Source organism: Euprymna scolopes, chromosome 32 (assembly GCF_053919585.1).
Source record: "Euprymna scolopes isolate OS-2025 chromosome 32, ASM5391958v1, whole genome shotgun sequence".
NCBI lineage: Eukaryota > Metazoa > Mollusca > Cephalopoda > Sepiida > Sepiolidae > Euprymna > Euprymna scolopes.
Window position 1 is genome coordinate 18,839,697 of NC_136513.1, and position 23,961 is coordinate 18,863,657.

Genomic DNA, 23,961 nt, shown 5'->3' on the forward strand with positions numbered 1-23,961 from the left:
AACAATAAATCTACTGTCTCAGTCTACAAAAACTTTATCAGGGAACATAAAACAGCCTCTGGTCTTAGTCGAGACATAATCTTTAATTGTCACCTGATGAATTCTGTTTAGACCGAAACAGTTGATTTATTGTTGCGACTAATGGTAATCTTCTTGACCTAAATTGAATAAGATAATATATATATATATATATATATATATATATATATATATATATATATATATATATATATTAGTGTTGGGACGATTAATCAGAATCGGGAATTGGGAAAATCGAAACATTTTGCGGTTATCAGAATCACTATTAAAATCGGAAAAATTTGAGCCTCTTTTCCGGTACCAAAACGATTCTTTTAATTGTCTGTTTTTCATTTGATTTTGTTTAAAGCAAAATTTTCTATTGTTGGTAATAATAATGAGATAATAAATATCTATTGATTTTAAACTACCTATCGATAGATCATCATCCACAAGTGCATTTTTATGCTTGAGAGAATATCTGCACATTTAACATGTGTTTTTATGGTAACCGAGCAAAAAATAACAACTTTATAGTTAAACATTTAGAGATTTATGAAGAATCAGAACTGGTAATTGTATTGGAATTGGAAAATATATTGGAATTGTCCTATCATACATCTGGTTGAGATTACTTTATAAATATTAATTCTTTAATATTTATAATTTACTTTAGTTTTGCCATCTTGGATCATTTTGGTAAACTTAACTGTATTCTTATTTTATATATATATATATATATAGTCATCCACATACAGTACTGCTTCACTGTATCACAGCTGACCAGTGTGGCTAGACCAGCAACTACGTCAATAGTCAGCACTTATCACCGTTACACTCTTTTGCTGCTGCTGAGATGGGTATGCGAAATTACAATTGTTATAAACATTGTCCAAGCGACCTGAGCTCCATTTGTTTACACAAAGAGCATTGCTTTTTATGCTAACGGCAGTTTGTTATTTCGTTCCCCAATATGCGTAATTCAAGATAGGGAGCATTTATAGTCATCCATAGACAGTACTGTCGCTGTATCACAGCTCACCAGTGTGGCTAAACCAGCAACTATGTTAAGCCAGGATTAAAACTTGCCTGCCCAAGCGACAGTCAGCGCTTCTCACCATTACGCTATTTGGCTGCTGCTGAGACCGTAGAGGGCATACGGGTATAGAAAAAACAATGGCAAAGCAATTCATACAAAAAATATATTTATTGGCAACAGAAAACAGCTTGGAATAATAACGCAAAAATAAAAGTCAATGTTGAGAAACGAGTAAGATCGAATCTCATGCAAGTTTTGAAACACAATATAAACGCATCTGTTTGCAATTGTGCATAGTCATTAAGGTTTTGTTTTTTTGCCTTAGTTTTGCCTTGCATGTAAGATTAGTAGTATTTGAAACGGTACGAATCGTTTTTTATGGGAAATAAGAAAATGCATGTAATGGGAGCTTTTTACATCAACTGAATTATGAAGAAAACAATATGCTGCTCCTGCTGCTTCTTCATGGATTTTTTTTTTTTAATTCAGTCTTACATTCTAGTAATATGTCACAATAAAAGCAGCCAATTTAGGATAGACTGGGTTTTTTTGGGGGCTTTTTCTTTGGGGTTTTTTTTTGTTTGTTTTTTTCAGCCAGCCTTATATCTCTTTTCTTTCTTACTGGACGTTTAGAAAAGCTTAGTTTTTGACTAGCCTGTTTGGAGTTCAGAAGATTGAACGCTGGTGTTGGGTTCTTTTTTTAGGCTTGGTTTGTCTTGAAGTGATTCTTATTTCCCCTCCCTTACTATGATTAGCTCCTTGCATCAAGTGGCTTCATGCCTTGTCTGGAGCGACTTTCATAAATAAATAATAATAAAAACTGCATCTTATTTTTATGGTTTTGGTTTTGCCTTGTCTTTTAAGGCAGATGCGGACACATGTTTTTATCTTTGTATTGGTTTACGGCATTGCATGTACCAATATGCTTCGACCTTGTTACGTTGAATCAGTGATAGAATTCTACAAATAGACCAACGGCAACTGAAATACTGAATAGACACTTTACGTTAAGCTACGTGAAAGAATCGCTGAAACTTTGTATTACAAAATTAAACTGATATCTTTTTGCAATCGGATTTTGGAGTTTTTTTGAAGCATTGTGCAAATTGTGAAAGGACTGTGTTTGAATGATATGACAATGCAGTGCATGGAATAACGATGAAGGAATTTCATTAATTTGCAATTACACATATTTATTTCTGAACAAAGCGTATCCGCACAAGATGATAGGTGCGTGAATTTCCCTTAAGTTTCGAGAATATATCTCTTCTTCTGGGGAAGAAGGGAAGTGTAAACAGCTGTTGGACGTGGCTACATTTGTTTCTGTCAGCGCCGGAAGTTGGATACTCGATTAAAGTGTCAGTCCCGCAGTCAAACAGGCTCGCATATTTGTTAGCTCAGTTTCCGGAATATGGATTTTGAATTCGATCAGTCTTGAGTGCTGTCTAAAGTTATTATAATTTTGTGATCTGCGCTCAATCTAAACCGAGTGAATACACATCTCGATGTCCAGTTTGTCTCTTGATCAAAGAGAAAAAAAGAGACTGATTCTAATTTTTTCCCTCTCTTTTCCCATGCATGCAAGTCAACTGTGATCGTTTGACTTTTAAATCTGTTTTGTTATCTTGCTCGTGTACCCTGTGCCTCCATGTTTACAACGTATTTAAGGATCAATTTGATATGTTTTTCTCTTTCGTTCGCTCCTGTGATCTTGTCTGTATATCCACTATAAAATTTAAAGAAAGATCAAATGTTTATTAAATCAGAAAAAAAATCTTTCGGAGATTGAAGGTTTCAATCCTCAGTGCAGGCGACACTCAAAATACAATTGTGAATTACTTAGGATTTCTATCCAATCATGACTGATGGAGCCAAAGCATGCTACTCTCGTGGATCAAATAAAGGATTATGTGCAAAATTCTATGCAGATTCCCAAGTTCGACAGAAGTATTCCAGTTCAATAAAATACACCTGACGAAAATCGAAGGTTACACCAAGATAAAAACAGTAGTCTGATAAATCAAAATAATACGATTAATCCATCCTCATCTAAAAAATTCAGAAACAGAATAAAATGTACTCGACACAGGTAAGCATCTCACCAGAAGAAAAAAAAACAGTTGATTGTCAGAAATAAAATAATTGTTAATTGATTCCGAATCACATGCAAAGGTTATCATTATCCAAAGATTATATGCAGAAATCTATGTAAAATTAAATTAATGGAAAAATGGGAAAACTCAGATGGATGCGTCTCACGAATTTATTATATAAATGAACCGAAAACTGAGATCAGGAGTGGACTGGCAATCGGGTAGAAAACCACTCCATCAACTCTTGTGCATCTTCCTTCTTCACTAACTCAGTCAACTAACTCACCACTAGTGCACAAGCGCGAAACATAAACTCATGGTTTAATCGATTTGCTGTGTTTCTGAAACCTTATTTTGCTCATTTGAATACTTCCTCCAAAGATCGATGTTGTTTAAGTGGGTCCTTTAAATGTGACGCTGTAAGTTCGGATACCTGGTTGCTTCTTGTTGTGGCCCTGGGAAAGGGTCATAAATAATGGGTTAAGGTAAAAGAAAATATATTGTACAAGTACGTGAATACAAAAAAATGATTGTCAGCATCTTCCTACTGTTCATAGACACATGCTTTATTCTAGCAAGATTTAAACTCACACTTTAATTAAAGAAGATGCAAACTCAATCTTTACCCAGGGAAGATGCCGCTATTGGCAACTGTCTGTCTCAGGAGATGATTGTGTAGCAGTGGAGCTACATAGCTTCGGCAGGGTGATATGGGAGGATAGCTGTTGCCTGTGCAGCAGTCTATCACTCTCCGCAAAGCCAGAAAATCCAATGAAAAGACAGGCAATACAGCTTGGATCTGACTGTACCACAAGAGTTGCCAGTGATGGCAATATAAATTCAGGCCACCTTAGAGACACTGTTTCCGGATGTTTTGTTGGGATTTACTCCCTTTTCTTTTTCCCTAATGAGGTAATCCTGCAAGGTCATGGATCTTTCTTTATCCTAGGTGAGCTATGATCCAAAGTTCACGAGGCCCACCTGCCCAAAGTGGCTGGTTTTAAGGCACCAGTGGATCGCCCTTGCCCCTTCTCTCAGTTAACTATAAACAGCGTCGCTAGGCTTAGTAGCTAAACTACACAAGAAGGCTAGGAGTTGGACTTGGTTGTTAAAGGCTATTTGAGACGTACAGCAATTTTTAGGGAGAGGGAGCTTATCCCCACTACCACCCATGATTGTGACACCTCCTTTAACTAAAGAAGATGCAAACTCACTCTTTGCACCAAGGAGATGCGGTTTCATGCCTTATTGAAGGGAAACTAAGATATTCCAGTAGTGATACCTCATTTTGGGGTTGTGAGGAATGTGGAGTTGCACCTTAGTTACCATTGCTCCCAGGTCCACTTTGTTCGGAGTGGTAATACCTGTTAAGGCATCTGATGCTACAAGATCAGGCTGTCTGAAGATACTGGCGTTCTGGCCCAAAATGCACCAAACATTCATGTTATTGTCTTTTTTTGTTTTGTTTTTGTTCTTTGATAACCTATCATGATCTGCAAAGTCAAAAACAAAAATAAAATTTCTTCTACAAAACAATCAAACTAAACACCATGAATAAATATTTGAAGATATAAAGAACTTGAAGAATAAAAGCTTTTTTTGTTCCAAATTACTGGATTCAACATTAAATAATCCAAGAAAGGGTTGATACGCCATAAAACAAAACAACCAAATCACTCATTCAGTCTTTTTGAAGATGCAGAGAAATGACATGATTATGATGTGGTGGATTTGTGTTTATCGTGATGAGTTAGTTTTGACTCCGTTATTGAGGCTGAATTTGCTCAAATCGGATTCAATTCTGTATTGCAACCATTTGCTGTAGAATGGAGGTCTAGTTAGGTAAATAAGATATACACATATCTTGGTTGAGGGTAACCGATGAAAAGGTTGAAGAGGATTTGGAGTGACTTGATAAAAAAATCATCTGTAACATTGGCGCATTGAAACCAAGATAAATGAGAGAAAACCACTTTGTATCGTCATAGCCAGCATTCAGCCCATGTGGGAAGAGACACTTTACAATGGAAATGATGAGACAGTATAAAATGAATTGAATAGCAAAAGATTACTAAACACCTCTTCAGAGATATAAAAGTGACAGATTAGTTAAATCATACTGTTAGTTAGTTAGTTAGTTAGTTAGTTAGGTGTTTTTGTTTTACGGCATATCAACCCTTTTCAGGTCATTTAGTGCCGAATTCAGTGATTTTAAAGGAAAAATTTTTAATAGAATATATTTATTTGTTTGTTTTTTTTGTTTTTTATCAACTTGGTCTCTATTCAACCCATAGTTTAGACCCTAACAGGTACTACCACTCCGAGTCAGAATGGACCTGGGAGCAATGGCAATTAAGGGGTGGCTCCACATTCCCCAAAGCTTGCAAGCTGGGGCCTCACCATCGGATATAGTTTTCATATCCAGGACCATATCATACTGTGACTTAGTGTCAATTTCGGAGCAAAATAAAACTTACATATGTTTTTTTGGAAAGAAAATTCAGTTACCAGATAAATATCCTCGTTTTTAGAGCAAATTGCGAGATTGCAATCTTTTATTATTTAAAGGTTTGAATATTGAGCTTCCTTTTTGCTTTGGAAATTGATTTTCGTAAGAATTGATGGTTCTTGTCCAGAATTCCCCCAATATTAAAAAAAAAAAAAAAAATTGAAGAAAAATCTGCATGATGTTCGTAGTCGTGACATATTCCAAAAATCACATAAATTGATCAAGTTGTTTTATTTTTACATAAGAAAACCAATATACCCATATATCAGTTGAACGGGGGAGAAGGCTGAAAAGGATTTGGAGTGACTTGATCAAAAATGACCTCAAACAATGGCACATTGAAACCAATGAGAGAAAATCACTTTATATCGGCATGGTCAGCATGCAGCCCATATTTGACGCGAGAACAGACATTTTGCAATGGAGATGATTAGACATTACAGAAGACTGGAGATCGTCTGTGAATTTCATATTCCCTTGACACTTCCTCCTTTGGGGGAAGCCGGTTCGACCTGCCTTGGGTAAATACTGTACAACAAACAGACAAAGAAAAATTAAGATACAACAAACAGACAAAGAAAAATTAAGATACAACAAACAGACAAAGAAAAATTAAGATACAACAAACATTCTCATAAAAAAAAAAAAATAATAATTTCAGTTTCCGATTTGTTTATCTTTTATTCAACTAAAAGAAGACATATTGCAACTGAAGTGTAAGGAGCTACTGTGATAGGGGTCAGATTTATAGGGATGCGATCTGAGTGTGGAGACGTTTGCTCGCTTTGCATTTAAATTTCTGTACATTTGTCCAGTCGGAGAAAACAGGGTGCATGGAGGGGATTCCGAAGGTAAGTGGTCTGAAGAAATAAAGTACTAGAGTAGAAAAAATTTTTTCGCATCTAGGGACCTCTGAGGTGAAGGGGTGTGACTTTGTTGCTAGTTGGGTGGATCAGTGATATTTTTTGTTGAGGAGGTATAATTGCATATAAGTCCATCAAAACACGTTCTGTGGAAATTGGTGCAAAGATGTAATACTGCAGTGTTTTTTTGTGTGTTTGTTCATTGAATCTCTCTCCATTCTATTCAAGGGCAAAGTGATTTCATGCCTTAAGAAAAGTGTAGATTCCTCATTGTTTTTATTTTTTTTTTATGTATTTATCTATCTTTTGTGTACTCGTTGCACCATCCCCAACTGCTCTCATTCATAATAACCTATTTTATGTCATTGTTTGTTTTCTTTTTAAATGAAAAGATTTATATTTGTGTATTTCTTTTTTTTCTATTTTATTTTGTGTAACTTTAATTTTCGCTAAAAAATTAAAAAAAATTTCTCTGAGTGTAATTCTTTTATAACATCTTGATTAATTTTTCTCTTTCTGTGTTTAGACTTGAATTAAATATGAAAATGTGTTTATCTTTTAAAAAATACTGGCTATTTACTTTTTATATTAAATATCTTAAATGATGAACGAATGAGACAAGAATTGGTTAGAAGATAATATAAATATCTAGTTAACCTGTAAACGGTTATCTGTCTAGTTAGTCGTCGTGGCAACAAGTGTTTTGATTGGATGACTTAAATGTAAAAGAAATGGCGAAGGATGATAAGACAATGACGCTATTGATGAGTTAGACTGTAAACAGTCATCTGTCTTGTAAGTCATCATGGCAACAAGTGTTTTAGTTGGATGACGTGAGTTAAATATAATTTTTATCCAACAGAATTTCAGATGATAAAACAGTGTGTCTAATCTTTTATCATAACTGACATTTCCGATGCTTATTCATAGAAAGTTTCCCTAATTTCTGTTAAATTGAAAAATGTAAAAATTTAAAGTAAAATGAGCGATGATCTGTTTACACATTGAATGTATTAGGTGGTGGGAGGAAGAATGAATGCCGCAAGAAGAGGTGAGAGGAGAAAAAGAGAGTGATGAAAAGAAAAGCTTCCATTATATTTCATGTCTTTGAATATTTCATGGTTCAAAAAATAATGCCCGTCATCGTTTAATTTTTCTCCATTTATTAATGCTCTGTCTAGAATATTGAGCATCACTTTAAAAATGGGGTCTATTTGATGATATTCATATTTTCATATACTCATCTTTTCTTATATATTATATATATATATCTTATGTTATATACATATATATATATATATATATATATATATATAATATAGTCATCCACATACAGTACTGTTTCGCTGTTTCACAGCTCATCAGTGCGGCTAGAAAAGACACTACCTCAAGCCAGGATTGAAACCCAACCGTCTGTACGGCAGTCAAGGCTCCTAACCATTACGCTGCTGAACGTTGTCCAATATATATATATATATATATATATATATATATATATATATATATATATATATATATATATATATATATATATATATATATATATATATATATATATATATATATATATATATATGTGTGTGCCTGGGAAGTATAAAATAAAAGGCAATCAACTAGCGTTTATTCTTCCGTCATTCGAACACTCTGGATTGTCTAATGTCTGGCTTGAATTGAGCGTTTCTTAGTTACCAATTCCTTTCGTTCTCATGGTGATTGCTTGGTAGCTCCAGGGTAAAAGGCTTAGCAAATGGAGTCAAAGGTTACTTTGTGGCTGCATTCGAATCTCCCGATCAGCAGGAATTATCATCCTACACGGATGATTGCATAAACATGAAACACTTGTGTCTGTAAATATAAAAGAATAATTATTATTTAATCCTATTTTATGCAAAGTTGCAATTCTATACCCTTATTTTGCCAGTTATATATATATATATATATATATATATATATATATATATATATATATATATATAAGTAAAGTGATTTTCAATTTAAAAATTTAAAAAAAATTTTTAAATTTTAAAATCAAATTTTAATTAAATTAAAAATCAGTTTCATAAGAAGGAACAACAACAAAGTCAATTATCTGTACGATCGTTTCGGAAATCCGTGCTTTTTATTTGTGGTATACATGAAGTTATGTAGAACAATTATATATAGTTTTTTTGGTAAGCACGGTCTCCTCATCAGCAAATTTAGGAGGATTTTTATTGAATTTAAAAGACACCATAAATAAACCTAGTATTAAAAGTAAGGCAGATGAATCTGAAAAAATTGAAATAAAAGGTTTGGATTTAAAATTTATAAGAAAATTAATATAGATTATAGATAGAAATGAGTAGAAAAAATATATATTTTTTGAATTTACATAATAAATTTGATTTAAAAATATATAGAGATAGTTACCTTTTAGTTTTTCTTTTTTTGAAATCAGGAACTGTGTTTAAAGTAGTCATTTAGATGTTTGCTATAGCTTTTTATTTTATTGAATGATGAATTTTAAAAGGGTGACGCTCGTGCAGTAAATTGTTTCCGCCAGTGTATTTTGATTTAAAGACGCTACAGTTAATATATATAGAGAGAATATTTATTTTGCAAGTTTTTAAGGGGAGATAATTGTCATGTATTATTGACTTTATTTATTATTTGATTTATGGGTCTAGGGGAGGTAATTGGTCTAACTTAATTTATTTAAAAAAAAAAAAATTGTAATCTATTTTTACTAATGAGTAATTTTTAATGATTTAAGGTGGTTTATATTTATTAAATTTAAACCAACGTTTATGATTACATGTCAGAAGCTCGTGTCTTGAATTTACTAGTTTGGTTGTATTTTTTATATTTTCATATTTTAAATTTTAAACTAGTAAATTCAAGACACGAGCTTCTGACATGTTATCATAAACGTTGGTTTAAATTTAATAAATATAAACCACCTTAAATCATTAAAAATTACTCATTAGTAAAAATAGATTACAATTTTTTTTTTTTTTTTTTAATAAATTAAGTTAGACCAATTACCTCCCCTAGACCCATAAATCAAATAATAATACATTTCCTGTATTTTAATTAAACTAGTAATTTCACTGTTACATTAAAATACACTTAGCTCTTTAGACTATTATTCTAATCTCCTTTAAATTATATATATATATATATATATATATATATATATATATATATATATATATATATATATATATATATATATATTAGGGTCTTCTTGTAAATATTCCAAGAGTAATGTTTTTCAAGTCATGGCAGGAGAGGCAATATATTTGTCTGTGCTCAATGATATTTAGACCATATATGTGTGTGTATGGTTTTAAACACGTTCCCTGTTATATATTTGTATGTATATATATATATATATATATATATATATATATATATATATATATATATATATATATATATATATATATATATATATATATATATATATATATATATATATATATATGGCAAGATCGCGTTGGCACACCAGTTATTGTCAACATTGAGCCTGGTAAGTACCAGATGAGTAACCATTTGACAATTCTAGGCACTGTAATGTGCTCTCCACTTTTCTTGGCATTTGTTTCAAGTCGTCCTGAATACACACTACACTTGTCACTGGTATTTAACAATGTCGACTCAAGAGAGGTGTGATTGGAGATTGTGCACCTCCTGCCACAAAATTTTCATGAGCAGGCACCTCTACGGTGGGTATCTATAGTATGTCATAGACTGAAGGAACCTTTAAAAAAAAAAAAAAATATATATATATATAAATATACATATATGATATATATATATATATATATATATATATATAATTATATATATGTGATATATATGCATCTTATATATGTATATAAATATATATATGATATATGCATATTATATATGTATATAAATATATATATATATAATATATGCATATTATATATATATATCATATATATAAATCTATATATGATATTTATATACATATTATATATATAAATATATATGATATATATACATATTATATACATATGATATATACATATTATATATATATAAATATATATGTGTGATTATATATACATATTATATATAAATATATATGTGATATATATTATATACATATAAAAATAAATATATATACGATATATACATATATATAAATAAATATATATATATAAATGAATATATATTTGATATATATACATATTATATATATATATATATATATATATATAAATATACAAAAATAAAGAGAGAGAGAGAGAGAGAGAGAGAGAGAGAGAGAGAGAGAGGCAGCTAGCAGAGGGACTAATGTGTTTGGAAACTCGATAGCTTAATTTCGGGATTATATTAAATAATAAAAAATATTAACATAAATACTTGGTTTCTGAAATATAAGCCCCTCAAACAAAAAATGTTTAACATTAAAAAAATAGTAATGATGTAATAAATTGGTCCTTGGAAGATGAGGGGAAGAATGATCATAACAATAATTTTCTTTCATTTTATTGTTGCTATATTGAAGCGGCTGCAAAAGTTGTCCATGAATAATAAGATATGATGATGGGAGGGGGGAAAAAAAGGACGAGACAGAAAGTCAGTAAAAAATGGTGAAGTTATAAAATAAAAAGTCATAAAATAACAAATCATAGAATAGAAAGTTATAAAATAAAAAGTTATAATAAAAAAAGTTATAAAATAGAAAGTTATAAAAAAGAAAGTTATAAAATAGAAAGTTATAAAATCAAAAGTTATAAAGCAGAAAGTTATAAAATAAAAGGTTATAAAATCAAAAGTTATAAAATAAAAAGTTATAAAATAAAAATTTTTTATCTCTTCTATGTTCATCATCCAGGATCACACACAACGCCGTGTGACCCTGTTGACAATAATTAAATAGACTTATCTGAATGCATTTTCACATTCAAATGTCAATCGTATCACTGAAGATAATAATAATGAAGATGTTATAAAATAATTACGATTAATTTCTTGTAAATGTATTTCATGCACGTGTGTTTTATTTCGTTTTTTTTTCTGTTTATTTTGATTTTTGATTACATTTTATGTTTTATTTAATTGTTTTGTTTCTTTTGTTTGTTTTATTTATTACTAGAAATCTTCAAATGTTTTATTTAATAAACACATAAGAAAACAACAAAAACGGTCAGGTAGTTTGTCTGAAGCATTGTGTGCATTATATATGTGTGTGTGTATGTTTTGAAGGCTGACAATACCGTAACAAAACTATATATTATGTATCTATACACACACACACACACACACATATATATATATATATATTATATTATATTATATTATATATATGATATATATATATATATTATATTATATGATATATATATATATATATATATATATATATATATATATATATATATATATATATATATATATATATATATATATGGGAGAGTAAAAAAATAAAGTCAATTCTTTAAGAAAAGACTTATCGAGATAATACAAAGCTTAACAAATTACTTTGGAACTTATATTGAATACCAATAAAATTAAAAATAAAACAATATAAAAATATATAATAATGTATATAAATTTATTCGTTTATTCAATAAGGGTGCTACATGAATTAGGGGTGTAGGATAGGTAAAACTCTTTATATCACAATATTTCGAAGCCTAATGCTTCTCATCAGAAGAGGAAAGAAGATGCTAGGTAACATATTAGGGATGTAACGTCTATCGATAATTACATCTTCCGATGAGAAGCATTAGACTTCGAAATACCATGGTATAAAGAGCTCTGCTTATCATTCATTCCTAATTGATTTTTGAATAAACGAATAAATCTATATGCATTAGTATATATTTTTATATTGTCCTTTTTTTATCTTCGTCATATTCTCTCTCTCTCTCTCTCTCTCTCTCTCTATATATATATATATATATATATATATATATATATATATATATATATATATATATATGTAGAAGAGATTAAGAAGGCTGTCACAATCCGAGAAATGGGATGTAGTCGGTGTTAATGATGCTTTTAATAGATCCGTTACATCCACTATTTGAAAAGGGAAAAGTTTTCCTGAAATATAATGGATATTGTCACAAACATTGCAAGTAAGATATTTATACTTCATACAATTGAATAAATATATGTATATATAGACATATTTGTATGTACTTATTGATTTGTAAATTGTCACTTGTTTTCGTCTTTCCTCATCAACACTGATTACATCCCATTCCTCGCATTGTGATAGCCTTCTAAATCTCTTCTACATACCTATCCCATACAATGCTTCAAGCAAACTACATTTCATATATATATATATATATATATATATATATATATATATATATATATTACACACAATGCTTAAGGCAAACTATCTCATCGACTTATGCTGTTATTGTTTTAAGTTTTTATTAAATAAACATTTGACACGCTTTTCAAATAAAAACAAATGGAGTACTGTTGGAGTAGCGGTCAATATTTGTATAAAGCATTGTTAGATATCATTTCTGACAGCAACGGTCTTGTGCTCTGTTAGCTAGAGCTACTGACTATCAAGTCAGTAGTTGTTGGATCGATTCCAGGCTTTGGTGTTGGTCTAACCACACTGATGGGCTATGATACAGCGAAACAGTCTGACTATATATATGGACTCTCCCACTGATGTCATACATAAACTAACTTATGAAAAATTCACACAGAGGATTTCCTTATAGTGGTGAAGGTTTTGTGTAGGACCATTCACGCATTTTGGAACAACTGCTAAACTTCAGTCAGTGTAATTAATTGCCAGAGACAGAGTAGACAGTAAACCTCAGCTTTTACATCAGAGATTTCCTTCTCTTTTATGCATGTCTTAATGAAGACTTAGGGTGCATCTTAGTATGGTCACTCATTTAGTACTGGCCAAGTTCATCATGGCTTAACTTTGGTGATCTAACAAGAACCAGTATATCAATGTGATTATGCCATGTATACATATATATTAGATTTTCGAATGTAAGATGATATATAATTATTTCCCAAATCAAACAACGTCGTAGCTCACACACACCAGGAAAGCCACAATCTGGAAGTTCAAGATTCAGGTTATAGCTCATCAGTTGAAAATGTCTACGCTCAGAATTCATCACCAAAGTCATTTGCATGTGAGGCGAATATCCTGCTATCTGGGTCACGGCAGTAAGACTTCGCCATGGTTTACTTGATCTGTGTTAACCTATAGATTTTCTTGTATGTAGCATGGTGATCGAGGAGGATAATTGCCTTGCAACTGGTGACCCAGATGAATAATTGCCTTGTAACTGGTGACCCAGGTGGATAATTGCCTTGCTAACTCAGTTTTCGAATCCCGAGTTCGGATATGTTCAAGTGATAAATATAAATGAGGGCGAAACTCGAGTCTCCAAGTTTATGGCTTTCATGACTTGTGATCTAGGATGTTGTTTGATTGTAGAAATGATTATATATATATATATATCTAGGATGTTGTTTGATTGTAGAAATGATTATATATATATATATATATATATATATATATATATATATATATATATATAGGAGGTTGGTTGACTTACTGACAAAATAATTTTCCAGCAGAGGACTAAAAATAATTTTTTTTTATAGTTTTAAAGGTTAAAAACTTCCAAGACTCTCTCTCTCTCTCTCTCTCTCTCTCTCTCTCTCTCTCTCCATATATATATATATATATATATATATATATATATATATATATATATAGAGAGAGAGAGAGAGAGAGAGAGAGAGAGAGAGAGAGAGAGAGAGAGATAGTTAGATAGTCTTGGAAGTTTTTAACCTTTAAAACTATATAAAAAAAATTATTTTTCGTTTTTCATTGGAAAATTATTTTGTCAGTAAGTTAACCAAACCTCTTATAAGCGCTGAATCAATCCACCCCCATAAATTCACTATAGACCTAATGTTATTTCAGGGATTATCAGTTGTTTACCATAAAACACTATATTTAATATATATATATAAAAATATAAATATATATATATATATATTTATATATATATATATATTTATATATATATATATATATATTTATATATATATATATATATTTATATATATATATATATATATATATATATATATATATATATATATATATATATATTATATATATATATATATTAAATATATGTTAGGCATAGTAGTATTCTCTGCTGGATTATTTGTGTTAGCATAAAAATAAATGAATGTTCCATACGTATCATTAGTATTTTCGATTCTTCATCAAATCCTCCTCAAGTGACATAATCGATTCTCTGGTGCTTTTTGAAATTCTTTCTTTTCTCCAGCTTTATTGTTTGTTTGATTTTATCACCTGGGGATGATTCGATGAAGAATCGAAAATGTTAGTGATACATATTGGACATTCATCTTACTTTTTTTTGATTTTGACACACACAAAAATACAATCATTAAGATTGGAACGTATGATTAATTCATAGGATGAGTTGATAGATAATTAGTTGTAAGTTACACTCTTCTGGAGGTTGAAGGTTCAATCCTCAGTGCAGGCAACTCTTAAAAATACAATTACTAATTGCTTAGGACTTCTACACAGTCATAGTTTACGGAATAAGAACATACTACCCCCCTCATGGATTAAATAAAGAGTTCTTTTCGAAATGCTGTGCAGATTCCCGAGTTCAACAAAAAAATTCCCAAATTCGACAAGATACACCTGAAGAAAGTCGGAAGTTACATTGACTGAAACATTATTAAAATAACACCCAAGATGAGAACAATAGTTCAAATAACCCAAATAATACAGACTTAATAGATATTTGTTGACATTGCAGTCGAAAATCACGATGTTTTGATCTGTGGGGAAAATTAATATAAAATATTGCAGTGTTGGTAGGAAGACGAGTATTTGCTAAGAACGTTTTACGCATGGATGGGGGGGGGCACCTGAGCTGGAAGTTCAGTCGAGTACCTGCCATGGAAATACAGATAGAGTAGAGTAAAACCAGCAACGTCTTTTCTGTGAGAAAGGAGTTACAGTAAAGGGAAGGAGTCATCTCCCACTAGATTGTGAAGCCAGTTTTCTACTCTGTCAAGGTAAAAAATGCTCTGTGCATTCCGTCTTGGGGCAAGCCTGACTCTTATATAAACAGAGAATTAAAGATATGTTAAAGACATGTCATAATCATTATTGTAACTTTATTAAAAACACACTCCTATTTTACTCATGTTACTGTTGCCGTTCAGAAGTTATTTTGCTTGAATTATACTCAAGTTATCTCCCCTTTCTTCATTTAACCAAGCAAAGTTGTATCTAAAACACTCTCCTATTTTTATCTTGTTGCTGTTACAGGCTTAGTATATTAAGAAGCTATATTCCTGGAATTATATTAAAGTTATCTCCTCTGGGGAATAGCCAAAAGTCTTCCTTCATCTAAGCAAGCAAAGTTGTATTTCTGTTTGTCAGCATCTGGCTAAAAGTCGGAAGGTTGTTTAGTTTTCTCCCACTGCAAGAACTTAGACACCAGGTTCGGAAAGTGGAATTGAGAAATCAGCATCCCTGTGGAGAGGCACTCTGACCTTCAAAATGTGCTTGGGCAGCCCCATCGATATTCCCCGTTATGCGCGTCTCAGGCGATTAGCAATAAACTAACCCCTTTTCAAAGAGAGAAAGAAAAGTCCGGAAGGGTGGACCTCCTTCCTATATATTACAAACCAAACTTTACATATACTGCTTTAATATGACAAAATTCAAATTTAGGCTTACTTTCGAACGCCTTATAACTCTTGCCTCTTTTATTGTAGCTTTTAGTCCTCACATTTTATCAGCGATGCTTCTGACAAACGAGGAAGGATTGCTTTTTTCTGGGTCGGAATCTATCCATCTAACGCTTATCGTTTGCTAGTTTTTGACCTTGAAGTAGTATTTTTAAATTCCTTATATCAAATAGCTTTATGCTTTTTATTTATTTGCTTCCCCACTGAGCAAATTAGGCACAAGGCTATTTTTTAATGTGGTGAGGAAAAACCAGCTCCCCCAAGGGGGCACTCTGGCAGAGTCCAAAATTAGCAATTGTCTGATATGAAGGGTTTCCCACACATTGACCAGAACTGATTACTTCCTTTTCCCCTCCTGGCTCGATGGCCAAGCACAGCCCCTGCACTTCTGCGCAAAGCTTTATGCTTTGTCTGGAGTGATTTCCATTAAAAAAATAATAATGTAATATTCATTCGCTTTAGGTCACCAAGGATAAAATGATGCATGGAGGATGAGGTGGGAGGGAGTCATAAAATTTACTTTTTTTTTTTATTTTACTGTTTTATTATATTGAAGTTTTTACCAAAAGTCTTCCTTCCTTCAATTCAGACTCTAACATACAATATCCTGTACGAAAACTCGAAAAAATAACCAAGAAATTACGAAAGCATTTTTTGTTTGTTGTCTTTGACCAGAATTGCTTGGAATATATACATGTATCTATTTCTAATATATGCCCATATTGTTGTTGTTGATGATGATGATAATAATAACATCAATTTGGCACTTCTAGTTTTCTTTGGTTCTAATTTTTGGAAGAGTTCAGTTCGGTGTAAGGGGAGACAACCATGAAATTTACGGAATATTTGCGAAAGTTTCAAAATAAATACATTAATTCATTAATACAATAACACAATAGAAAGAATTAATAACTGGAACATTCATTGAATTAAATTATTTTTTAACGAACACTTGAGTGGGGGGGGGCAAACAGTTTTCGTAATAAATTAAAATTTCGTAATGAATAAAAACAACAATCAGTTTCCAGATAAATGAAAATTTATGAATACTTTAAAGCAGTCATTAATGGAAAAAATTTGCGAATTAATTTTTTTTAAAAACAGTTTTCGTAATAAATTAAAATTTCGTAATAAATTAAAATTTTATAATAAGTTAACATTTCAAAATGAATTAAAATTTCGTAATGAATTAAAATTTCGTGATAAATTAAAATTTCATAATAAATTAACATTTCGAAATAAACTAAAACAATGAACAGTTTTATTTACAAAAGATTATGTTTATTTCCAGGGGAATTTTCGTGGTTTTCTCCACTTGTCCCGAATCGAACTCTTCAAAAAAGAAAACCAAAAAAAAAAAAAAAAGCTAAAAATGCAGAAGCGCCATCAACTTTTATGTGCTTTGTATCATTGTTCGCAATTATCTTGAAAATGTTGGACACTAACAGAAAACAAAGTTACAAATTGCATGTGGATATATTAACGATTTTAAATCCGCAGCATAAATTAATACGATTTTGAGTTTTTAATAAAATAAAAAACGTAAAGCAAATATTTATTCTAGAGAATACTTGCTTATACGCATAATGAATTAAAGAATAATGGATTAAATGATCAATAGATTAAACGAATAATATATTAAAAAGAATATACTAATGAATAATAAAGGAATAATGGATTAAATGAATAATCGATTAACGGATGATAGTTTAAACATTAGATTAAAGAATAACAGAATAAATGATTATAGAATATTGAATTAAGTAAATAATTTATTGTGCGAACAAATAATAAATTAAAGACTACTGGATTAAATAAGTGATTAATTAAGAATAATATATTAATGCATTTAAAGAAATGTATTAAACGAGTAATTGATTAAATAAATGATTAAAGAATAATGGTTTGAACATAATGAATTTAAGAATAAGGATTGTTATTAAATGATTTAAAAAGAAATTATTGTTTTTAAATAATTAAAAAATGATTGTTTTTTTTAATAATTGAAAAATGATTGGTTTTTAATTCTTTAAACATGATTGTTATTAAATAATTAAAAAATGATTGTTATTAAATAATTAAAAAATGATTGTTATTAAAATATTAAAAATTTAAAAAGATATATTTTTTTAATATTTAAAAATGATTGTTATTAAATAATTAAAATTTTTAAAAATATTGTTTTTAATATTTAAAAATGATTGTTATTAAATAATGAAAAAATGGCTAGGGATTAATTAATAAAAAATGATTGTTATTAAATAATTACACAATTTCAAAATATTCTTTTTAACATTTAAAAATGATTGTTATTAAATAATGAAGAAATGGCTAGGGATTAGATAATAAAAAATGATTGTTATTAAATAATTAAAATTTTAAAAAATATTGTTTTTTAACATTTATAAATGATTTTTATTAAATAATTAAAAAGTAAAAAAAATATTGTTTTTTAATATTTAAAAATGATTGTTATTCAATAATGAAAAAATGTTTAGAGATTAAATAATAAAAAATGATTGTTATTAAATAATTTTAAAATGATTGTTATTAAATAATTAAAACATTATTGTTTTTTAATATTTCAAAATGATTCTTATCAAATAATGAAGAAATGGTTGGAATTAAATAATTAAAAAAATGATTGTTATTAAATATTTAAAAATGATTGTAATTAAATAATTAAAAAATTATTGTTTTTTAATATTTAAAAATGGTTGGGATTAAATGAAATTATTGTTATTAAATAATTAAACATGATTGTTATTAAATATTTAAAAAATTATTGTTATTAAATGATCAAGAAATGTTTTTATTAAATCATTTAAAAATGTTTGTGATTAGATTTATGATTTAATGCTATTAAGTAATTAAAATTAATGATTGTTATTAAATAATTAACAGATGATTGTCATTAAATAATTAAGAAATGGTTATAATTAAATTAAAAATGATTGTTATTGAGTAATTAAAAAAGAAATTATTGCTATTAAATTATTAAGAAATTATTGCTATTAAATAATTAAAAATGATTCTTATTAAAGGAATAATTATGTATTTGTGAGGAAAGCACACAAATGGACACTCATAAAATCGAGTGGCTTTCCTTTGTAATCCAGAATTTTGGAATCATAATTTGTTTTGTTGCCGTTTTAATGTATTCTGATGGATTTAAATTTATAATGAAATTATTTTTTTAAATAAGCATATTAAAAAATCATTTGAATCATAATAAATTATATATATATATATATATATATATATATATATATATATATATATATATATATATATTAATGAGAAACACATTTTGAAAATATTAATTCAGCATGTAATTTACGTAATCGAAAATTGACATAGACGCAGATATTCACAAAATTGTTTTATGATGCGTATTCCTTCTATTTATAGTTTTATCTAAACATGGTTTACTGAGTATGCGACTCGCAGAGGCTGTTCAACTAGAGGTGAGGAAAATTCTTGATGTTTCGAATATGATTTTTTATTTTTTTTAATGTTTTCGTGTCAAAAAGATTTCAGTGAAGTTTTACATTTTAATCTAATATTTATATTTTTTCAAATGTTGAATTATGTATTTAGGGAATCCTTATATGAATCATAAGTAAAAAAAATAAAGTTCGATTGCAAAACCTGATAAACGCCATTTTCAAAAATTACGAAACTATCACTACAACTAGCGTTGCGTTTCAACACTTAGCCACATTTGCTTTTAGGGGTGTTGCTAAGTGTTGAAATATAACACTATTTATAGTGATAGTTTCGTACTTTTTTTAAAAATGGCGTTTCGCGTTTTACAATTGACTTTTTTAATTTTATACCGATGTAATTCTATTTTCACTTTCAATCAAAATAAGCTTTTAATCGAAGTGTAAATTTCATATATTCATCCTTTTATGGTTAAAGGTCTTTATTTAAATTAACGTCTATCTGTCTTGTGTGGCTTTTAAAACTTTTCTACCAAAACATAAGTCAATGAGCAATTCAAATATATGGTTAAAGATCCCATATAACCAACTAATATTCTCAAAAAATATTCATAAATTTTGTGCCATGTATATAATACATGTATTGATAAAATATATCAATGAAGAGCAGCAGGAATGATTTTTAAAATTAATTTGCAAATATAACGTAAGCAAATGGACATTTTTTTCAAATCTAATATAACCAAATTATACTCGCAAATATATCGAGAAAATTGTATAGAATTTGAAAACAATTTTCGGGTTTGTATTACTGTACACATAGGTTCGAAAAAGTTGTCAAAAAACAAATATATAACAAATAAATGTTATCAAAGGCAAGATAAGTTACTTTTCTACCAAACTGGATATATTTTTCGTGTTTTTATTCAATGTAACATGTTTGTTCAGCTCGAAAACTATACAGTGTTTACCGATGTATTGGAAAATTCAAGAAAATTTAACACGGTAAGTTTGGGAAAAGGTGTTATAAATAAAAAAAACTGGATAAAATACTATTAAAAACTCGCTCAATATATGTTACCGTGACATAGGTTGACATATATTCGGCGGGTTTTAATAATATTTTGCCTTGTTTTTTATTTATAACACCTTTTCCCAAACTTACCGTGCTAAAGAGGGAGTGAGGCGCCATCTTGAATTTTCCAATACATCGGTAAACACTGTATGGTTTTCGAGCTGAATAAACATGTTACATTGATTAAAAACACGAAAAATATATCCAGTTTGGTAGAAAAGTCACTTATCTTGCCTTTGATAACATTTATTTGTTATATATTTGTTTTTTGACAACTTTTTCGTATCTATGTGTACAGTAATACAAACCCCAATTTTCTTTAGTTCAAAATCTCTGATTCTGCTATACCTGTATTTTTTTTTGTTCTTCCATAGGTTTGCCGAATCCTCCAACATCTTTGCGATTCCCAACTAAGGCATCGTGTGGAATCCATTGTTGCTTTTTCTGATGAATTTGTTGGAAAGTGTCAAAAAGTAAGAAATTTTTTTTTATTTCTTTTTATCTATTTGTTTTTACAGCAACAACGGAATCGTCATCTTTGTCGCAATCATTCCCATGACCTGTGGCCTTCGGGACAAGATCAAAGTGTAGTATCTGTTCTTCAGATGCTGCACTTCAATTTCTTGTTCTCTGTCAGTGAAGAAGAAATCCTTCACGACTGAGACAATTTTTATTTTTGTTCCTTTTCCCCACATTAAAAAAACGACCCTGGTGTCTAACTCTGTCCCGTGGGGAGGCATTGTAAATAGGAACAACGGAATCGTCTGGCGTAGTAAATATCAAGTTAGAAGTAAATCTACTTATTAACGATAATGAAAGAATATGACACGTGTACAACCATGAAACAGTAGGCATATAATGTAGCATAACTTTGGATTATGACATAAATCAATGGACAATGGACAATTAAAAACAATTAGATTTTCAAGGAGAATATAAACAGTATATATTCACAGAAATATCAGATCAAAATTAGCACATAGAATGTGTACGACATACTTAATAATGCAAAATGCAAAATAATATAGTAAGCTTAAATGATTCTCCAAAGCCTCATTCGTGTGTGATTTTATTGTTGGTAAGAAAAAAAGAAGAAAGTGGGGGGGGGGGCTGCTGCTGCTGCTTCGGCGAAAAAGCGGACGTCTTTATCGTGGGAAAAAGAAAGAACACAAAATAATACCACTCGAGTGCATGTTTTGTTTTTAACTCGAAAGAATTTACGTAACTGAATTAATTGCCGAAACACATCTTTTAGTCACACTAATTATTGATAATCTTTTGGACTGATACCTATAATATGAATCTCACTTATCTGTTTGTATGTATGTATGTATGTATGTATGTATGTATGTATGTATGTATGTCTGCCTAAAACTTTCGACAGAGGCGACGGATTTTCATGAGATCGGTCTCATTTTGAAGCTCAACATCTCGGACCATAAATATAAAAAAAATTGACCGGAACCATTAATTCCTTCACCCTCAACTAGGCAGTTTTCTACAAGGAGGAGTCGATTTTTTGCAAGCCATTTTTGTAAGTCATCATACTGGTTGGATTGACTAATTTTAACGTTCCGAACTTCCGGTCGCGTCATGGAGTTTTATGTAAGACGTCAGATTTTCTTTCACTTTCTCTTCCGTCTTCGCATCACGGGTTTGAGCCTGCCTACCTATACCACTTTTTTCCTGTTTTTTTTTTTTTTTTTTTTTTTTTGGCTCAACACAGATCTCCAAACACCCTGGCAACGTCGGGCACCGAGGCTAGTTATAAAGAAATCGGATGTAATTTTTGTGACTTTGAATTTTTTAAAATTCGTTTTATTGCATGATGTTAATAAACTATGTATATAGAACATTATTCGTTTTATACAGTGTAATTCGGATATAAGAGACCCGAATATAAGAAAAACGGATATAAGAGAGATTTTTTTCTGGTTCCAAATTAGAGCCTGTGTAAATGTACAGTCTAACCCGGATATAAGAACCTCGGATATATGCAACCCGGATATAAGATAGTTGTAGGACCCGGAGAAGAAGTCTCTTATATCGGGTTACACTGTACTAATAATCTATTAACATCTTGCACTAAAACAAACTTTAAAAAATTCAAATTGTCATTAAAGGGAGATAACTGTTAACACGATTACCTCAGTTCCGTCTATAAGAATATTTTGTGAATAAGAAAGCAAGAATAAGTATTTTCAAAAAGAATCTTATGTGAAAAAAAAAATATCTTCTTTGCCAAAAACATGACAGAAGGAATACATGAAAAAAAAAAAAATAGGCTATTTCGCTATTGTTATGTCAGATGAGAAAATCCAACAATATAACTTTATATGCTAGATAATCTTTCTTTTATTGTTTTCCAGGATCAGTTATGGCGTTACAACGCCATTAAGCAGTCTGATCTCCCTTCGGCTGTTACTGCCAAGAAGACTCGGGAATTCAGATGTCCGCCACAAGAACAGGTAATCTTCATAAAATATTGAAACGGTTACTCTACTTGGATCAAATACTGGAATACCAGATTCTTAAAAGGTTTTATTTTATTTACCTCTCTTCCAGGTGATTAGACACAAGATCAAGTGCGTGTTTGATGAAAGTTTTTTTTTTTTTTTTTTTCTGTGGAATGAACTAGATTCGAACTTGGTACACCTAGGTTTACAGTTTATGCTGTAAACTGCTTAGATGTTCCAGGTTCTTTGTGTCTTCGAATTAGTGATGGGACGATTCCAATACTTTTTTTCTAATGCTGATACCATTACCGATTCTAATTCCAATTCTTTTAAATTTCTGAATATACAGTTTTTTTTTGGTGGGGGGGGGGGATCACTTTCTATCAGTGATAGGATGATTTCAATATTTTCCCGATTCCAATACAATTACCGATTCCGTTCTAAATGCCCAATTCTAATACAATTACTGATTCTGATTCTTTTAAATTTTTAAATATAGACTCTTTTTTGTGGATACTTGCTGCAAAAGCCATAAAATATGTACATATAGAAATGCACTTATGGAGATGATCTACCGATTTTAGTTCTAAGTTTAAAATGAATAAATATTTGTCATTTTATCAATAATACAAAACATAGAAAATTAAATTTTAAGCTAAAGTAAACAAATAAAAAACAATGAAAA

At 29.9% G+C, this 23,961-nt stretch overlaps 1 protein-coding gene across 17 annotated transcripts in view; it reads left to right on the top strand.

The window, feature by feature from the left end:
* LOC145256229 (ryanodine receptor-like) overlaps positions 1-23,961 on the top strand; it is a 936,895-nt gene that overhangs the window by 519,395 nt on the left and 393,539 nt on the right. For all 17 annotated transcript variants that reach the window (XM_080114858.1, XM_080114861.1, XM_080114859.1 and 14 more), the window contains 3 exons: positions 19,711-19,766; positions 21,195-21,293; positions 23,190-23,288. In XM_080114858.1, coding sequence (XP_079970984.1) covers positions 19,711-19,766; positions 21,195-21,293; positions 23,190-23,288 — 254 coding nt within the window. The remainder of the gene's footprint in view (positions 1-19,710; positions 19,767-21,194; positions 21,294-23,189; positions 23,289-23,961) is intronic.